This window comes from Lissotriton helveticus, chromosome 4_1 (genome assembly GCF_964261635.1).
Source record: "Lissotriton helveticus chromosome 4_1, aLisHel1.1, whole genome shotgun sequence".
Classification (NCBI taxonomy): Eukaryota; Metazoa; Chordata; class Amphibia; order Caudata; family Salamandridae; genus Lissotriton; species Lissotriton helveticus.
The window spans coordinates 166,247,956-166,268,955 of record NC_136063.1 but is presented as its reverse complement, the minus strand read 5'-3'; the positions used below and the strand labels follow the sequence as shown (position 1 = coordinate 166,268,955).

The following is a 21,000-nucleotide window of genomic DNA, read 5'->3' as shown; positions in this document are numbered from 1 at the left end:
GTAGGCACTGTACCAGGAATGAGCTGAGGTCACGTGGAGGGAGTGGGCATGGCTGTGATTGAGCGAGGGCTCTGGCGCAGGTGGAAAGAAGGGCTGTCCCAGCAAGTGACAGGGCTGTGGGGCAGGAGGAGAGAGAGGCAGACCCTGGAGTGGGAACAGATACTATGCAGGGGATGGGTGGGGCCACAGCCGGGAGAGGGAGTGCTATGAAGTCTGCAGCCTCCCTGAGCTAAAAGGAAAGTTGAGAAAGTTCGGCAAAGGACAACGGGAGAGAAACGGAGATCGAGCTGGGAATATAGACGGGAAATGGGTATGACTTGAAACGAAAGCAGGGTATAGACAAAAAAAGACAGCAAATGAGAGCCAACGGGAGATGAAATGAAAAATGGGAGAGGGGAAGAGAATGTGAAAGAGATCCTGAGATTTGAGAACGAATGCGCTGTAAGCAAATACCAGTAGCAAAATAAATGAATAAACACGGCAAATAAAGCAAACCGGTAAAATAAATAAAAAATACAAATTACATTTACGAAATGCATGCCAAGTGCGAAGAGAAATGCACAATGAACAGGAGACAGGAAATGAAACAGAGAGGGAAAAAAACAACAAAGAATCAAACGATGGCACGTGACGAAAGAAAACACCGCTTTTGTGAAACAAACGCTCCTGTTTTAAGCAGACAGGACTGAAATAGGAGGAGAGAAAGACTAAATAAAAGCGCCACGTTGAGAGGCCTCTAGCGCCTGCCTTCAAAGCTCCTTGTGATACAGAATAAAACTCAGGCAGTTAAAGGATAAGAAAGGAAGTGATGGTTGTAAACTCTAACGGACGGCGAGAGCGCACTTTTTAAAAGCAATAAAAAACAAGAGGGAATCTAGGCTAAATTGGAAGGAAAAAGAAGTAAAGTGACAGAACAGCAGATGCAGACAAAGTGAGTGGAATCGGAGGGGAGACAAGGTTTGGAGATGGGCAGAGAGAACTGCAGGACGAGCACTGAAGAGGATAGAAATAACAAGCTCTCGGCATTGCGTGGCGGGAGGGCGGGGGAGCGGATTCCTTTGAATTCTGATGCCGAGGCTCAGACAAGTGGCTGGCGATGTGCACGTGCCTGGCTCACATGCACTGTACCCGATCCACACTTTGGGTGCATTTTTGAAAGCCCCACTAAATATCTCGCCAGCAAGCATTGCTAATGCAATGCCTGAGGCTCGACCTAAAAAACTGAGTTCCTCTTAATCTCACCACCTAACGCCAATACAGACATTCAAGTTTGGATCAAGGCTATCACAGCGCTAAACTGCTCTCCTTCCATTGTGGACTCTGCTACATCCCTAGGAATTACCTTTAACGGCAACCTGAACATGCGGGGCCATATCCACACGATGGTCAAAACTGCCAGATTTCATTTGAACTACCTAAAAAACCTGAAACCTTTCTGCGATCCCCCTGATCTAAAATCGGCAATTCAGGCTCTAGTCATCCCTAGGCTAGAATATGGTTGCTCCACCCTCGCAGGCCTACCTAAGACCTCTCTGGCACCCTTGAAAGCCTGCCTAAACGCCGCTGCCAGACTTCTAACTGGCTCTAAGAAGTTCGACCATATCTCGCCCCACCTTAAAGCTCTTCTGCTTGAGGCCAGACTCCAATTTAATCTGGCTTGCATCACCCACAAGGCTCTCAACTCCAAGTCCCCTGCTTTTCTTGCACAGAAACTTGTTTTATCCGGAGGAGCCAGAAACTCCCGGTCCGCCAGAGCCCTTTTGCTCCAACCTGCACGCTTCAAGAAAAAAAGAACGTACAATCGGGCTTTCTCCGGGGCCGCATCAAGAATATGGAACTCACTCCCACCTACCATCAGAAAAATACGGTCTCTAGCTCACTTCAAAAAGGAGACCAAAACTTTCCTAATGGGCAAATTCCTCTCCTAATGCTCAAGTTGCATTCACCTCCGTAACCTGACTTTACCTATCGTTACGGCATCATCCCTGGCCCCCTCTCCTTATGTTACCCACCCGGCTCTTCCGAACAATCCTCCAGGGTGCTGAGACTGCTTTTCTAGCTTATTGTATCATTTTGTTCATATCCCAATAGGTAGTCGGATAATATGATTGTCTTGCCATGTACTGTATCTTTCTATTGGTTCCCTATCCCTTCTGCTCTCCTCCCCCTTTGTCCTGCTATCCAACCCGATACTACTGTAAAGCGCTCTGATACCCTCACGGGTTTGGTTCACGCTCTATAAAACACTAAATAAATAAATACATTTAACAATTCCTTGACTGATTCATTCATGTCTATCTAATCCACACCTTGCTCAGCCCAGCCAGTTATTTGCCACATTGCTCAGCGATACAGACCATTATGGAGTCAGGCCTTTTTGATGGGGCATCCATCTACCAACAGACTTCTAGTACAAACCTTTACAACTAGTGATAATCTCATTTCATTTGCCGGGTACCACTGAACAGGGAGTCCAAGAAGATCAATGTCATGGGCAAGAGGATTTTCTTTTTTGGCTAGCTTTACACTCCAATCATTAAGTGCTGTGTGCCTCCTGGGTTGCTATACCCATGGTCTCTGGAATGTGGCGCTCAAGATGCCTTACTTGTCAGAGGATTTCCGGAATGCCTTCATCCAAACTGTGGAGGATCACATGGATGCATCAACGCATATTTTGAAGTCTGACCTTAACACAAGGAATGGTGTGGTCCGGTCTAGAACTCCTTTGCTCAAACTTCAGTGGGCCACAAGAATGCGTCAAGGCATATTTCCGAAGTCTGGCTTTGACACTACAAACGATGTGATCCGGGCTATAGGCACCAAAGTTACTGCCCGAAATCACACTTGGATTTGTGCCACCTGGTTATCCAGGGATATAAGCTTCTCTAATTGATATACCTTTTGCTGGGGCCAGGCAGTATGGGGAAAAGGAGGATTCAGCACTGCAGTGCTTCAAATTCAGTAATTTCTCTCTAGCTGTTATGCTATTACTTTGGATCAGTGGGTCCTTGAGATTATTCAGTTTGATTATGCACTCCCATTCTTGACTGCTCATCCCCACGTTTTCCTTGTGTTTGCCCCAACATCAGTAAAGTGCAGAGGTGGCTTGGTAATGTATGACGCACACAACCTAGTACCAATAGAGTGTTCAGCAGTAGCATTCACACAGAAGGGTGCTCAAAAACGGAATAATGCCACCACAAAACACCTCTAATGGAACAAATTACAAACATGACCAGTTTCCCCCAAGCACTTCAGGCGAGTCAAATTTCAATGCCTTGTTTTAGTCTTTGTGTACTTTACTCACAACATTCTTAATATTGTAAACGCATGTCACAACTTAACACGTATAGCAACCAAAATGTTTTTTGTCTTTGGATCAATTTCCCATCTACTTCCTCAGTTCTAGTCCTATTGCTAGGTATTCCAGCATCCAATCTTTAACATAATGATAATACGTGAGCTAAATGTAAGATCTTCATGTGTTTTTCACCATTAATGAAAGTGACAAATATCTGGATAGAAAGTTGGAGCAGAAGAGTGCTCTACGTATATGCTTGCTCACACACGTCCTTGGACAGCGTTCGCTGGCATATATATGGAGCACTCTCCCAATGCATCTTCCTATTCCTATTCCTATTCATATAGTTTTCACGTACATCAATGTGTATTAACTATTGGACAACACCTGAGGACCTTACATTTTAGATGGTGAGTGTATTGATTATCCTTAGTATTTTGCCCAAACATCAGTGGACCATGTCGATATTCTCTAGTGACGTTCAGACCTTGCTTGTCAAGGGTGCAACCAAGATGTCTGAGGTGGGAGAGCGGCGTGGGCGGTACTGTTCCTTATGCTTCCTGGTCCCCAGGAAGGATTGGAGCTGAAGCAGATTTTTTTTGGGGTGAAATCTTTTTATTGCAAACCGAATAGCAGTACATCAGCAATGTCGTCAGTTTACATATAATCCGACCAAGTCGTTTACACTTTCTTTTCTTTTATCGGAGCTGTTCCAACCAGTAACACTCTACCTTACCCATGTGCTTCAGGTTCTTGTTACAATCCTCTCTAGGTTTTCCACTGCCCCCAGATCTTTTCCCATTTCTTCAGACAGCCTCTATTATAATAGATGGATCTAGACTGGTGCTAGTTGGCGGAACAAACTGTCTACCAGTCCTAAACCCTTGGTAAACCTGGCTCCCCTGCATCTGACCAGGTTACGTTTGGCCACAGCCAATGCCAGCCAGAAAATTTTTCGCCTCAGATGCTTTAACGCATTTTCAGGAAGGAGAAGCTAAAACATGATTATAGTGACCCATGCCCTGTTGGCCTTAAACCCTAAAGACTGGATGGTGTTTTTGTATTCTTTTAAAGGAAAAAAGAAAAGTATTTTAATGAACATTTTCAGTCATATAAGAAACGGTGCGAGTCATAAACAGAATTGGTACAGCAATGACAAGATATTATACAGCATGAGAACAACAGTAGGCAATAGGCCCCGGTAGCCAGCTGAGCCTCTCAGGACTTCTTAACAATTCCAAAAGGGAGGGGGAACCCTCCCCACCCAGCGCGGTCCGTGCAAAGACTTCCTTCCCCAGAGCATCCCAGTAGACCCCAAAGGGGAAGCCATTTAGCTGCGACTAGGTATCTCCTGTGAATTTCCCGTGAACAGAGCCCTGTGGTGTGTGCGGTGTAAGGTCTAAAAAAAAAAAAAACACAGACCCAGTCGAATTTTCATGGCCAACTCCTAGCTTCATCAATGGATGGTGTCCTTAGTCTTGCAAGTCAGGTACTTTCATGTGCCCTTTTATTTATTTATTTATTTTATGAAGCTTATAGAGCGCGCGGCTACCTCCAGCGGGGGTGTCCCGGCGCTAAGATTACATGTAATCACACGAGAAGAAAGCCCGGTACATGTCCAGCCGAATGGCAAACCAAGGGCTACAGGTATATAATTAGCGTTTGGTAAACAGCCAGGTTTTTAATTTGCGACGGAAGACTTGCTCAGACTCGATAAACCTAAGATCTAGAGGAAGGCTATTCCAGAGCTTGGCGGCTGTGACGGTGAAGGTTCTGCCGCCACTTCGGGAGAGCCTGAATCTGGGGACGTTCAGCAGACGTAAGCTGTTAGATCTCAGGTGTCTTACTGAGGATGATAATTTGAGCCTTTTTCTCAGATAGACCGGGCCGGTTCCATTAATTGCCCGAAAGGCAAGGACCAGAACTTTGAAGTCAATGCGACGGGCAATGGGAAGCCAATGTAGCTCGTCTCGGTATGCTCTGACCGAGTTGCGGGCAGGAATGTTTCCAATGAGCCTTGCTGCCGCGTTCTGAATGATTTGTAGTCGGTCTATAAGATATTGGGGGGCACCGGCATATAGGCTATTGGCATAATCAAGATGTGCCGTAATAAGTGCTTGGACCACCGTTTTACGGGAAATCTGGGGGAGGAAGGGAAAAATCTTCCTGATCATACGCAGCTTATTAAAGCAGGCCGCTGTAACTTTATTGACCTGGGTTTTACCGGACAAGGTGTTGTCAAATACAAAACCAAGGTTACGAGCAGACTTCGCTGGTATGGGAGGAGGATTGAGGACGGTAGGCCACCATAAAGTTGCGGGGGGAGTACATTTCTGACTAAAAAAGAGGACCTCAGTTTTGTCAGTGTTTAAGGCAAGATGATTAGCAGCCATCCATGAGCAAATGTTGCCAAGGCAGTTTCGAAAGTTAGAGAAGAGGGAGTCAGAGTGGTCTCTAAATGAAAACACAAGCTGAGTATCATCAGCATAAGAGACCACGCTAACACCCCATGACTCAACTACCTTGGCAAGCGGGGCCAGATAAACATTAAACAATAGAGGGCTCAAGGCGGAGCCCTGAGGCACACCGCACAAGAGGGGTTTATCTTCTGATTCAAATGGGTGCAGTAGTACCCTTTGGGACCGACTGGCCAGAAAGGATTTGATCCATGCCAAGGCATTGCCACCAATCCCCAGCTGTTGAAGCCGGGCTGTGAGAATACCATGGGATACAGTGTCAAATGCAGCGGATAGGTCGAGGAGAACCAACATGGCCTCCTCGCCCCTATCCACTGATTCCCTGATAATCTCGGACACTTCCAACAGCGCAGTCTCGGTGCTGTAGCCGGTTCTAAAGCCGGACTGCGAGTCATGCAGCAGCTTATTTATATCTAGGTACTGAGCCAGTTGTTTCTGAACCACTTTCTCCAGCACCTTGGCAGGTTTAGGGAGAAGCGAAATGGGACGATAGTTGCAAAATTGTGAGGGGTCAGCATCAGGTTTCTTCAGAATAGGAAGTAGCCTAGCATGTTTCCAAACTGAGGGAAATTGGCCTTGGGTCAAAGAAGAATTCCAGATGGAGAGGAGAGGATTAATTAAAACAGGGGCAAGATTGCCCATTACCTTAGCAGGGACTGGGTCTAAAGGCGAGCCAGACTTGACTTTATAGAGTAGCGACAGGGCAGAATCGTGAGTAAGTTCACAGAAAGAGTTAAAAAAGCAATGAGAGGGCTGTAGAACAACAGATGGTGAGTTGGGAGAAACAGAGTCAAAGGAAGAAGAAAGTTTGACGATTTTATCTTGAAAGAAGTCAGAAAGTCCATTGCACAGGTCTTGAGTGGGGACGCATTGGGTTTTCATGGCAGGAGGGTTCAGAAAATCTTTCACAATAGTGAAGAGAGTTTTGGAGGAATTCTGCGCCCGATGGATGAGATTAGAAAAATAAGCTCTCATAGCAGAGCGTTTAAGTTTTTGAAATTTATTTAGGGCAGATTTATAGGCCAATTTGGCCAATGGGTCGTAGTCCTGGCGCCATTTGCGTTCCATCTGCTTGCACTTACTCTTTTCTTCCCGCAACATGGGGGAAAACCAAGGAGCAGAGGGGCGAGATCTGGAGGATGCCAGAGGGACAAGAGGGGCAATGGAATCCAGAGCAGAGGTAAGGGCGGCATTATATCTGACCGTTTCCTTGTCAAGATCTTCCGCCTGATTAAAATGAAACTGAAAACAGGAGTCAATGGACTCACAGGTGACATTGGTCCATTTGCGACCGCTGTCTCTGTTGAGGGAGGAGGGAGGTGGAAGGGGTGGAATGGTAATCACAAAGGGAAGAAGAAAATGATCTGACCAGGTAAGGGGGACGGTAGGAAGGGTAGAAATACCAGGATGGTTTGTGAAAATGAGATCAAGTGTGTGACCTGCTTTGTGGGTGGGGCCTTTGACTAATTGGGACAGGGTAAGTCCCTGTAGGGTTTCCAGAAATAAGGATGCTTGAACACAAGAAGGATTATCAATATGGAGATTAAAATCTCCCAACACTGTGAAGTGGGAGTGTTTAAGTGAGAAATCCGCAATTAAGTGCGTCAAGGCCTTAAGAGAAGCTGCAGTGGCAGAGGGAGGATTGTATACCAAGATACCAGAAAAGATGATGCAAGCGGAGTCCTTAATCGTAAGATACATGGCTTCTATGAGGCCAGTATTAGCAATTTTTGTACTGCTAAGTATAAAGTGGGATTTCGCAATTACCGCAAGGCCCCCACCAGTTTTAGAGCTCTCTCGATTAATACCTAAAAATCGGTAGCCAGGGGGAATGGCCAGATGAATGTCCGGCTTGGATGAGTCTTTAATCCAGGTTTCTGTGAGAAATAATAGGTCCCACTTGTGGACCTTTGCTTTGTGGTGGGGTAAATCTATTTTAAATTATCCCTCCCTTTCGGCCTTAACCTCAGCCCCTTGGGTGTTTACAAAGATCATGTTAGTGGTTGCAGTCCATTTTCACAGGTAAGTGAAACACCTTGATACTTGGCTTCTGAAAGCATGCTTGTCTCAGCTAGGTTCAGATCCCCTGCAGGTTTTGATGCCGTATACCAAGGGGTTCTCAGTCAAGAAGAGAAACTTCCACCTTCAGCCTGTGCAGAGCATTCCCTTTCTGGGGCTATGTTTGATACAGCGCCTGCAAAGATATTTCTATTCTTGCAAAAAACAAATCAAGGACATTCAGGCTGTGACCTAGATGTTTCAGGAGTGTGCAGTTGTCTGTCCCTGATTTTGTGCACTATTCATGTCGCTGATCGTGTTGACGCTTCTTGGACTCCTGCCTCATGCTGGTGCCTTTTCATGTGTGAGCTCTGCCTTCAATGGCAGTGTGTGGGTGTGCCTTTCACACTACTACATTTCAGAACATGTAGCTGAACATTTGTGGTGATGGATGACAGATGCCCACCCAGCATGTGTAATACTATTCTACCTACCCTAGTCTGAACTTGCATTGTCATCTCAGGGCTTGAAGTGGCATCTGGGTGATGAGGGTTCAGTAGTCTTTGATCACCGATGGAGCAGCGCCATCTTGTCAGTCTTTCAAAGTCGCGCGCCTTCTGGCTTTCATTAGGGGCATATCAGTCCAAGTCCCAACAGTCAACACAACCACCATGTGGTACTCCAACAAGCAAGACGTAGTGGGATCAAGTGATACTAAGGTAGTGGTTGAACTGTATAGGATCTCTATGGCGGACAGTCACCTAGCAGATTACTTCAACATCACAGTGAATTAATTCAGCGGGCATCATCTTATTTGTCACTGCTGGCATCTGCCACAAAGCATTTTGCCCCTGTGGGGTGAGCCCCTAGTAAATCTTTTTGCCACCTCTACACTGGATTTCTTTCTCAAGCATTCCTAGGATATGTATCCCCTATTAGTGAGGCTCAAACTTGACATTTTTCTTACTTTGATGCTGATCCTGTGGGTCCTGAAGAATGTTGGGTGAGATCAGGCTTCGCTCATTCTGATGTTCCCAGACTGTGCTCAGAGGGTCCGATACACAGAGCTCATGGGTTTCAGCATATGGCCTCCGTTTTAACTGCCTCTTCTGAAGAATCTGTTGTCCCAGTATACAGATCTCCACAAGTTACAATTCTATGTATCGAGATTGAGCATCATCAACTGAGCTTCGATCTTCAATTGGAGTTGGTGGATGTCATTTTGGCTGTTCGCCATTCACAAAGCCATTTATTCCGGCCATTGACCTAAATTTGTCAAATGGGGCAAGGGAAGGAAGTATGACCGTTTAAGACTAAGCCGTCTGTTTTATCTTTCTCCCAGTAAGGGTTTGCTGTAGGTCCTGTTAAAAGCTACTTATTGGCCCTTTTAGCCTTTCTTTGCTCATTTGGGCAGCCCCTTTGAAGTTGCCCATCGTGATGCCTTTTTCTGAAAGATCTTGAACGTATTTTTCCACCAAAACTCTTTATTATAGCACAATTGGGTATGAATTTTGTCCTTAAATTTCTGGTGTGTGCTCCCTTCGAACCTCTGCACAGGTGAACCACGATGCCCTTGCATGTGAAGTGTATTTTTCTCATTGCTAGTACTTCTGTACATCATGTTATAGCGTTACAGGTATTATCAGTCCCGCGCCCCAAATTTACATCTTCAATCCTTAGGGTGGCCCTTAGTTTCTACATAGAGTACTGAGTGGCCGGTCAGGTCTTTGTTGAGTTTGCTGGTGGGAAAACTGAGTGTATTGTGATGGATTGTCCCTTCATAAGGCTTTAGGTTTTGGTCAGTAAGGATCCTTCTGAAAGCCATCTGACTCATTCCACCAGGATGAAGGCCTCTTCAACAGCCCTGGCTCAAATTGTTCTTGTCTTGGAAATCAGCCCAACCACCATGTGAGCTCCGGTCCATAATTTCACCTACTGTATCGACTCTCCGGTCCATAGGTAGGTTCGTTTTGTAAACTTAATCCCACAGGACTTTGCGGTGCAAAGTCCACTCCAGACACCCACCTCCTTGATGTAGCATTGCCTTTGTATTGATTTACAAGTTAAAGAATCAGATTAGACCTACCCATCAGAACAATAAGTTGCTTACATTCCACAATCCAGATGCCTCTTCCCACGCCCACCATTCTGTGCAGTGAACGCTTTGCAAGTATTAAGGTTTCAAGTTATGGCTCACACACTGTCCGCATATATCATTTGTCAGTCACGCTCAGTGTCTGACTAAAATGACATGGTGTCTAAATGCCGCTCTGTCGTCATGTCCTAGGTGAAGGTAGTGTACCGTCTGTTTGCGCGCAGGCGCTTTACAGAACATTTTCCAGATGCAGTCTAGTGTCTGGCAAGGTACCTGCGGCTACAGTACATTCCAGAAAGTGCATTTCCAGAGGTAAGTAACTTTTTCTTCCTGAAGCATGGTTATAGTCTGTTTGTGCTTATCTAGATGTGCAACGACCTTCCTAGTTTTGGTAAATTTGTTGATCCCCTTGACATTTCAGGTGTACAAGCAGAGCTCCTGAGTTAAGGCAGCACTACTCCGACTGTATTGTTGATACTATGTGTATTTCAGCTAGCCCTTTTGTGCAACATGCTTGTAGTTGTACAACCCTCATTCCCAACCCTATTCCTAACTGCTAAACTACACACATCACTTTGTGCATGTGTATGCCCGTGTGTGCATGTGAACCTCACCAGCTTCCCCAAAATTCCAACAAACAGAAAACAAACCACTGCAATCTAGGACAAAGTCACCCAGGACAAGGTGATCACACTGGGGTGTGTTCGCTAGATAGCAAGGCACAGAATAACACAGCTCCTCCTTGATCCACCTCACTGTACTCCACTGTCTGGAGCACACCTGGTCACTGCGCTCTCAGTGAAGGATGAGAACAGCTGTGTTGTATCCTTAGAGGACTAGTCTGTCCATGGCCAAATGGGGATTGCAAGGTCCCGCCGCTTAGGTGCCTATCTACCCGGCTTACATTACTCAAACACAGAGTACAAGGCTACAGAGGGAAAAGCACAGCCGCAGCCACACCACTGGTCGACTGGCTTCTCAGCAGTGAGCCAGCAGGTACATCATGCTGAATGGCAGCCAGAGGCAATCCCAAACATGGGCAGACTCCATGGCACAAGACCGGTGATTAACACTGCAGCTATCCATAGCATAGTACTCTCCCTCACATGTGATACTGTTGACTCAGTATTTTCAACAGTTTACTCAATTAAACCATATCTGGGCCGCAAAGCTTCTGGAAGAGCAACCTTATCTGCTTGTGGTTCTCTAAGGCCCACTCCCCCGTCTTTTCGGCCTTCCTAATAACCTTGCCATTTTTCTTGATTGCATTGGCCAGTACTGAGATGGCAGTTTTGAGTCAACGTTGTTCTCCACGAAAAGCCCAATTCTTTCTCAGACAGCCCTATCTTGTCAGTCATGATCAAGCTTATAGTAACTTCACAATGTCTTTTTGAGTTGCTGTGAACAGAATACAATGGTAGCAGAATGCCCTGCCTTTTAATATTCTTGAAAGGTAGACAAAGTACTTGCATTATTTGATTTTTGTGATTGGCCACCACTTTATAATGACGTGTATATGGGACCATGAAAAGATTTCATGTCTGTTGTCCAGGGAAAAATAAGTACCCTATGCTATTTGTGTGTGTCTGTGTGTGCGGCTAAATAAAAAAAAATGTAAGAAAAGTTTTGTTCTTTTGTTGGTGCCATCCTCCCGACCCTGCTGTGCCCACAGCAAGCACCACCATAGAACTCCATTTCCTGCAGAACCACTTACAAAACTAGCATTACACATTTACAATTATAACTGCAGCACAACCACTGAAACACAACAGCATGCACTTCCTGATTCCCACATTGAGTAAGTCCAAAATGCCCACTGGTGTTCCTTAGCCAGACACAGGTGCATAACACAAACACATAACACACTGGCAATGCTAAACCTATTGCACTTGTTAATGGTTGTTAAATGCCGACACAAGAAATCTTGAATCTTTCATCCCAGAAAACATTCAACATACAGTGCAGGAGAAAGTAACAGTGTTCCTATTCAGGAACATGGTGAATCGAACTCAATGAGAATTGTGTGAAACAAGCCTAACTGTATATAAAATGGAACTTACAAGCTGGTATTTGCCTCTATTGTCATGCTCACATTCTTTGCCTACCCAATTATTCTTTTATTCTTTCTTGCAGATATGTCAACCTCTCCCATGTATCTCTGACATAAAAGCTCATGCTCAACATTCTCTAAACATGCTTCCCGCTGAACACAGGAAGCTGCATAACTCCAAGCCATACAAGGTAAATGCCACCTTTGTAGTTGTTGGTTAATTAACACCAAAATCTTCAAGCTGGGAATCCTTGAAGCCATCCTCAGTTGGTCCACTAACACACTTTCCACACTGCATACCATGATCCCGAAATACATCCTCAAGAAAATACAGAACAAGCTAGTTCATCCCCAGAATACATTCACTCTGCTTTACTTACTTTGCAACAACTTATCTTCCTGTTTCTATTGCTTTGGATTTAAGTTAGGTCAGACTAAAGTGGAAATAAAATCCCTTGTGACATATTTTACTTGAGATTGTGCAGCTCCTTCCTCTCTCCATGGTCTTCTGTGCATGCGTGAGCTTTGGGACCCAGTGCTCTTGAAGTGGTATCTTTAGACTGTTAGTGCTACTCATCGTACAGGAGAGGGATTACCAGCCAACCTTATGATGGGGAATGGACAACCAAAGTTATTTTGTAGGCTGCATTTATGTTGTTGCGGTGTTTCCCTTTGTTGGTGCAAGTATTAAGTTTGTAGTATGTGACTCCTGGAGGAAGTGGAATAAATAGTGGTATTCTTCTGTATTACATATTGTATTGTGTGTTTTACAATTAATCCGGATCTCAAATGGAGGAAACCGTTCATAAATTGCCTTGAACTATATTTGTGAATTCCCAAATTCCATGAATAGCAACCCTCTAGTGTGAAACCCTGTTCGAAAATATGGTCACTAGTAGAGCCCTTCTGCACACCCATGATCCCTAGGTCCAAGAGTCTTCTATCTGTGGTCAAGCAGAAAAGAACTTCTACTTAGCAGAATTCTGTTTCTGGCAGTCTTTAGCAACTTTGTCAGACCCCTGGTTTGAAGGGCATTTATATTACACTCATGCTGCTTTACAAACACCTCAGACCAAGGTGATGGTACTCACACATTCATTGTTCCTTGATTGTGCTATTCCACAGGTTCTACAGTTTCTTGGGGAGGAAAGAAGGAACTAGACTGTTATGTGAACAGAAATTTATAAAGCGCACGGTCACCAGGAGGTTTCATGGCGCTGATCTTGGGCAGTGTCAAGACGGAGGCAGATTACACATGGGCTTGCTCAAACATCCAGGTCTTAAGCGCCTTTCTGAACCCCAACAGATTGTCACACATCCAGATCGCTAGTGGTAGGGAGTTCCAGAATTTAGGGGCAAGATAGGAAAATCTACACCCTCCCTGGCGTTTGAGCTTAAAGGCAGGGGTAGTCAGTAGCTGAAGATGGGCTGACCGCAAATTGCAAAGTGGGGCATGCCTTACAGTCATGCAGCTGATGAATTTGGGGCTCCTGCTGTGCAAGGCCTTAAAAATGTTGCACCCTCTCTTCAAAGCTGCGCGTTGGGCAATAGGTAGCCAGTGAAGTTTGGATAGCAAAGGTCTGGCAGATTGCAGTCTAGGATGTTTGTGGATTAGTCTTGCAGTCTGGTTCTGTACCATTTGGAGACATTTGAGTAAGAACAGTGGTAGGCCGAGGTAGATGGAATTGGAGAAGTCGAGACGAGAGCGTACTAGGGCTATCACAACCTGTATGAGGGCTGAGTGGGTCAGCAGGTGGGCAATCTTCCTGATTTTGATCAGTTGGAAAAACAGGTAGAGACCACTGCCCCTATTGTCCTCTGAGCGAGAGATCTGCATTTTGGTGACGCCAAGGCTTTTCACGGAGGGGGAGGGAGTGGGGGGGGATCCTAATTCCACCGGCCAATAGTGTGGGCCCCAGGAAATCTCGCTCTTCCGTGGCAGGACTAGTTCAGTCGTGCCCGGGTTAAGGTGGTTAAGGTCCATCCAGCGCTGGATGTGGAGCATAGTGGCTTGAAATTCATGGACAGAGTCTGGAGAGTTGTCCAAGGTGAAGACAAGCTGAATATCGTCAGCATAGTTGAAGGTAGTTACCTTCCTGTCTTTTAAGGAGTGGATCAGGGGCAGGAGGTAAAGATTAAACAAGTGTGGAGATAGGGACGAGCCCTGTGGGACCCCGCATGTGGTGGCGATCTTCGGGGCAGTAAAAGGGGAGAGTCATACTGCTTGCTGCTTGGGTTCGGCCTTCAAGAAAGGACTTGATCCAGTTGTAGGTGGAACCCCGTATTCCAGCCTGTTCGACGTGGTGCATCAGAATTTTATCGTCGACCGTGTCGAAGGCAGCCGACAGGTCCAAGAGCACCAAGGCCTGAGAGGCGCCCTTGTCTGCATTTGCTCTCAAAGTGTCCAGTACCGCGAGGATTACTGACTCAGTCGAGTGAGCGGGCCGAAAACCAGCTTGGCGCGACTCTAGGTGTTCTAACTGTTTGATAAAATTGGATAGGCACCTAGCAACATGAGGCTCTAGGATTTTGTCCAGGAAGGGGAGGAGAGAAATGGGCCGGTAATTAGAAGGATTCAGGGGGTCAGCCCCCGGGTTCTTTAATAAAGGAACCACTATTGCGTTCTTAAAGGCGCAGGGTAGCATGCTATGTGGTAGGACGGAGATGGCGTTCCTCAGGATATGAGGGGGGCAGCAGTCGTTAGGGGAGCCGGATTTGACACGGGTCAATAAGTCTGATAGAGTCTGAGGGCATATGACGGGGAAGTGATCCATAGTAGCTGTATTAGCTGTTAGGTAGGCTGGTTTGTATTAGGTTTGTTGTTAAAGCATCCCCACAATCAAGACCTCTTCCTCAAGTCAAATGTGAAGGAGGTTTTGGAGAAATAAATCCTGCAAGGGAAGCGATCTGTTCCTAATTATTTTATACTGCACATGAGGTTCAGTTAGCCAAGGCTGTGCATCTACAGTGCACTGTAGATGAGGCAGAGAGTTGGCAAAGCCCAGCATGGGAGCACTTCATGATGGAGTGTTCTTTTGATGCATCCATTCTGTTGTGGTAAAGAGGATAGGCAAGCATTGAAGATTACTTCAAAGTTGGCATGCCTTCTGCGATGGTAGTGCATGGGTGGCTCACCCTTGCTGTTCTATTGAGCAGTTGGGGATGCTGGGGTTACTTAGCTCCACCTTTTGGACGTATTGGCTGGAGCTTATTCTAATGTGTGTAGGTCTGGACAAGTCTTAAGCTTCTTTCATTTCTGCTCCAGAGATACATATTTGTTTCTTGAGTGCACATGGGTAACCACATAAGCAGTTCTACTAGTCACCTAGGATGTGGGCTAGTGGGAGTAAATAAAACTGAAATGGTCACTGATTGGTTAAAATCTTTGAGGTTTAGTTATGAGATCCTAGCCTGGTTGGCTTTATTTAATTCTCATTTGTTTGCCACCTCTTTCACTTGGATTGGCAGAAACCCGAAGTGGTGGGATCAAAAGCTCCAGGGGGTCAGGAAGTTTTTGCATCTTGTATTGGGAAAGTATCAGAATGGAAGTCACTGATGAGGTTCATTACTGGTGGATTACGGTGTCGTTAAGTGTCTGTCCAGTACATGGGAGTGAAGAGATGGAACTGTTTCCCTCAAACTCTGTCTCCCTCTGGGTTGTCCTGAAGAAGAACTGGAGTGCAAGGAATTAATGAGATCGGTTACGATGCTTGAGGGAGAAGCCTGCTTGTTCAGACTCAATTAAGGGTAGTCTGAGTACCTTCTCCTGACCATAAATCCAAATATGTTTTCATAAAATTAATACGTTTTTTTTAAAAACTCCTTTTGCATATCCAGATAACCAAATAATTACATTTCTATTGTAGATTTTTTTATTGTAATAATACGAAGAGTCTCAGATCTTAGTTCAGTGTTTTGCTGGATTTCAAACTCTCCCATTAAAATCATCTGGATTCCTTGCAACATTCTTGTAGTTCTCGATCACTGCCTTGGAAAAACGCATAATGTCTGGCTCTTGTATAAAAATATATACATTATCGATCACTAAATTTAATTGATATTGTTTTGTCAACCACTATTTTGTATAGGAATTTTTTTCCTTCTAATTTTTGGAATTGCAATGGGATATCGATTTGCTCCTTCCTGGGTATATATGATGGGTTCATAGGAAAAGAGAGAAGCAAGGTTAGATGAAAAATGTATGTACTTGACAAGGATATATTAACAAAATTTTTGTAATCTGGAATGGGTCTGAAAATTACTGGATAAATATTTAAAGTAGGTGTTTGGCATCACATGATCTAAAATAAGAAAATTATGAAAATCTAAATTTTTAGCCGCAGGATCCTTATCTTCAAATTATCCACAAGGTCAGACTGAATTTGGAATATTTTTTGTGTGCAGTGCCCCGGAGCGCTGGTAGTTGACGTTGATCAGTACCACATGGCAGCGGTGGCATCCGTTCCGGAAGTGACATGCGGGGTGCCTCTGCGCACTGATGACAGTTTTTTTCTTTCCAAGCCAGTAGGAGCAGATCCAGAGAGCTACTCCTTCAGTTCTTTTTTGACTGCTTTTTCAATGTTTTGTCGAAGCTTTTTTGAGAGTTACTTCTCCTGGTGTGGCAGGGATGTCCACTAGGAAGACCGGCTTCTAGCCCTGCAGCTCCTGTCATTGTCAGATGTATGCCTCTAGAGCTTGGAACACACCTTGTATGCCTCCGGTGCTTAGAACGCGACCATGACACGAAGACCATCGACTGTCGTTCAGACTGGCCGCAGACTATTGCGCAATGAATTTAAAGGCAGTGAGGCACCGACCCTCAAGCTCCTGGCGGCTGGACATGCTACTCTGCAACGATCTTGATTCCGGTCCAGAGGAAGGTCCCAAGATCGGTCGCAGAGTCCAAGATGTTTGTTGCATTCCAAGTAGTCTTAGAGGTCTTCAACTTCACCTCATCCGTCAGCTGACGAGACGAGAGAGCGTCGACATTCGAGGCGTGGCTCCGTGGTTGAGCCAGTGCCTGGGTCAGTTCAGCGTTTCGCCGAGTTTCTGGGAGCCGGAGCAACCCCTCTCTCAATTCCATGAATTTTATGAGGCCATGCACGGCATATTTGAGCGACCTGTTACTGCTGGTGTGCCTTTGGGCCCCACAAGTTTGAGAGGGGCTCCTACTAGTTCCACGCTGGCGGCACCTGTCCAAATCCATCTGTGGATCCCAGAGTCCCAACTCCCACCACCTCGACTTTCCCCGTCCCTGATGGTTGACTCTCCTGGTGCCACTTTCCCCATTCTGATCCCCGACCCTGACACTGGGTCGAAGGGGCGTTGTCCAATGCTGACTGAAGCCATGCCTTGTAGGTTGGAGCCTGAGTCCCATTCCTATGGACTAGGACCTAGTGAGGATTGAGAGGGTCAATGGACCCTGAGGAATACCAGCCCTTAGCCCCACATTTTAACCCAATGTTGGACCGACCATTCACTGATCCTTTTCACTATGGCTCAACCGGCCCTATTGAAACCAAATAGCTCGGGGACTATTACATTTAATCGGTCATGGACCCGCCTGTTAAAGGAGACGAAGCGACCTATGTTACTGTCTGGAACTTTTAGGATGAAGGACAGTGTAGATGAGAGCTACACTGCCCTCTGTCAGCAAATCCTGACATCCCTGGACGAGGTAGTACCTTTACGGAAACTGAGGGACAGACCCAGAGGGACTAATGGCTGGTTCACCGAGGAACTCGGCCAGTTGAAGTTACGCTGTAAACAAGCGGAACGCACATGGAGGAGAGGCTATACAGAGCAGGACAGGGCTGCCTATAAAGGTATTTTATCGGAATACAAGCTCCAGTTAAGGAATGCCAAAGCCACATTTCTGGAAGAGACGTTGGCAAAAGCACCTAACAAATCGCAGACCTTGTTCAAACTGGTAAAAAGCTTATCCAACCCCGCATGTGCTGTACCTTCTACCCCCGTGTCGCAGGAGCTTTGTGACTCTTTAGCCCTTGCTTTTGATGACAAAATTAGGAATATTCTGAAGGGTTTTGAAGTGTCTACACAGCATATGCCATCTGGATCCTACCCCTCTGTGTCCCCTGGCCATCCGGCATTTGAGGAGAGTAAGAACAAGGAGATGGCCTGACAGTTGCCAAGCTTCCCTATTCCTTCATTGGAGGAGTTCTGTGCTCTGGCTAACGGCGTATCATCAGGGTCACCTTTAGATCCCATGCCGCATAAGATTTGGAAGGCCTTCCATGACGAGCTGTTTCCCCCGCTACACTTAATCTGTTGCCAATCGTTGGCTACTGCATTTGTTCCAGACTGTTGGAAGCTGGCAATTGTAACACCTCTGTTAAAAAAAAGGCCACCTTGGACCCCCTCTGTTCAGCCAATTATAGGCCTATTTCGCTTTTGCCATTCGCGATAAAAATCTTCGAGAAGTGGGTCACGAGAGCCTTGGCCAACTTCCTGGAAACCAACTCCTGTCTGGCCGCAGCCCAATTTGGCTTCAGAGCAGGCCACGGTACTGAGACTGCTCTGGTCACCGTGTTGAACGATCTGCGAACGCGTGTCGACAGGGGCAAGTCAGCATTTTTAGTGCTGCTTGACATGTCTGCCGCGTTCGACACGGTGAACCATGAGGTCCTACTGGGCCGCCTTTGCAATGCGGGAATAACTGGCTCGGCGTTATCCTGGTTAACATCCTACCTGGCCAATAGACAACAGGCAGTAACATTACCACCTTTTCGTTCTGACATACGTCCGGTGAATCAGGGTGTCCCCCAGGGGTCTGCGATAAGTCAGAGTCTTTTTAATCTGTACCTCCAGCCCTTGATACAACTAATAAAGTCTTTCGGCATACAAGTCATCAACTATGCCGATGATACTCAATTGATTTTTTCTTTTGAGGGTTCAGAGGCAGTGTCGAGGGACACTTTCCATCAGTGTATGTCGGCCACAGCCGAGTGGTTGCAAGCCAATTCACTCCAATTTAATGGTGCAAAGACGGAGATACTGCACTGCTCTTTAGACCGACTCCTTCGCCCATTGCCGGAAGACTTTTGGCCTATTTCTATACCAGGCTCGGTGGAGGCGGCAGAATCGGCCCGCAACCTGGGAGTTATATTCGAATCAAATTTACAACTGGGCGTCTCTGTGAACAGGACTGTAGGGACATGTACGGGTCTGCTCCGTGCTCTTCGGAAGATATTGCCGCTTCTCCCTCGGGAAGCTAGAGCAGAAGTAGTGCGTAGTACCATTCTCAGTAGGCTAGACTACTGTAACGCACTACTTCTGGGAGCCCCAAAGACCCTGATCCTTAAGTTACAAAGGATCCAAAATATGGCGGCTAAATTAGCTCTGTCCCTTCCACACTCGGCTTCCTCCTACGGAGCTTTGGCAGACCTACATTGGTTACCGGTCCAGCAGAGGATCTCCTATAAGGCCTTATGCCTGACTTTTGGAGCTCTGCATGGTCAAGGACCAATACCACTGCAAAATCTTTTCTCGTGGTACCAGGCTGCCAGACCTTTGAGATCCGCCTCGGCGTTCCTAGTGAGAATCCCGAGGATAAACAGAGTGAGAATGGGCGGCCGGGCTTTTAGTTTCACAGCCGCCACAATGTGGAACACTCTACCTCTAACACTGAGGAGCAGACAAGATCTGACCTCGTTTAAAAGGGATCTTAAAACATATCTTTTCCCAAGAGCAGAATAAGCGTACACCAGATGGCTGAACTGATCTCAGCGCCAGGATACCCTCGGGGTGACAGTTGCGCTTAACAAGCATTAAAATACATACATACACAGATGAACTGGTGTGAGGACTGGGCGGTAGCCAGTGGACTTGACATTTCTCCAGATACTGGCATGCTTTCTTCCCCTACTGTGGCTACGGAGGAGGGAGCGTCCTTTGCAATGGTGGTTAGGAGGGAGGCTGAGGTTCTGGACCTTAGCCTACCCTCAGTGGCAGTCAAGATGAACGTCTTGACAGAGGTGCTTCAGCCAGGAGCGACCCCCTCAGAACTGCTTCTCCCTTTCTATGAAGCACTTTCTGACTTTCTTCCTTTGACCTGATCCAAGTGCAGCACAGGGACACCTGTGAATCAGGGAGATTGCCCGCTGCCGCCACCACCCCAGCCCAGGGGACCCCTAGCTGAGGACAATTGGCTTTTCAGGAGATGTCCAAGAATTGCTTATGGACCCGGTCTTTAATGGCTCCCATCTCTTTTGAGACCAAGCAGATTCAGCGCTGGAACGCTTTAGGGGACAGTAGGGCTACGGCCAGGTCCATGGGCCATTCCATGGTCCCTCGCCACCCCAATCCGCCTTTTGCTCATTTCATGGCCACAGTAGCTGCTCCTTTCATGGCCACGGAAGGGGATCCCAGCCGCGCCTATACCCACCCAGCCTCTGCGCCGGAAGCTTCCTAGACTCTGCTTCGCTCAGGATGCGGTCCCCAAAAACTTGTGGGTTGGGCAGACTGAAGTCCTGCAAGTCCACAATCCCGTCAGCCACAGCCTCCAAACCCTTCTAGTTTGCCCACTTACCATCATGGTCACCCAGTGAGAGGCAGGATACCCCATCACCTGCCCCACTGGAGGTTATAACATCAGACCGATGGGTTCTGCAAATTGTTTGGAGGGCTACTCTCTCCTGTTCAAGACTAACACTCCACCCATGCCACCTGCTTGCTATAGGACTGTAGGATGACCATCTTTCCTTGATCTGCCAGAAATTGAAGGCTCTCTTGGCCAAGGGAGCCATAGAGAGAGTGCAGATACCAGACTTGGGTCATGATTGCTAGTCCCACTACTTTCTGGTGCCCAAGAAGGACGGAGACCTTCGTCCTATCCTAGACCTGCACTCTCTCAATTTCTTCAACAAGACTACCTCTAGTCTTGTCTGCCCTGGAACCGGGAGACTGGATGGTGGCGTTGGACTTGCAGGACGCATGCTTCCACATTCCTTACCTGCCTGCCAACAGGAGTTACCTGTGGTTCACGGTGGGCCACAAGCACTTTGGTTCGCTGTGCTGTCTTTTGGGTTTTTCAGTGCCCCTCACATGTTCACAAAGGTGA

The 21,000-nt window shown here is 46.6% G+C and overlaps 1 protein-coding gene across 2 annotated transcripts in view; it reads left to right on the top strand.

The window, feature by feature from the left end:
* The window catches only part of NAPRT (nicotinate phosphoribosyltransferase), a 367,006-nt gene that overhangs the window by 314,620 nt on the left and 31,386 nt on the right, over positions 1-21,000 (top strand). For both annotated transcript variants that reach the window (XR_013610448.1, XM_078686638.1), the window contains exon 12: positions 12,005-12,112. Coding sequence is in view for 1 of the 2 variants with exons in the window: in XM_078686638.1 (XP_078542764.1) it covers positions 12,005-12,112 (108 nt within the window). In the remaining variant the exon portion in view is untranslated. The remainder of the gene's footprint in view (positions 1-12,004; positions 12,113-21,000) is intronic.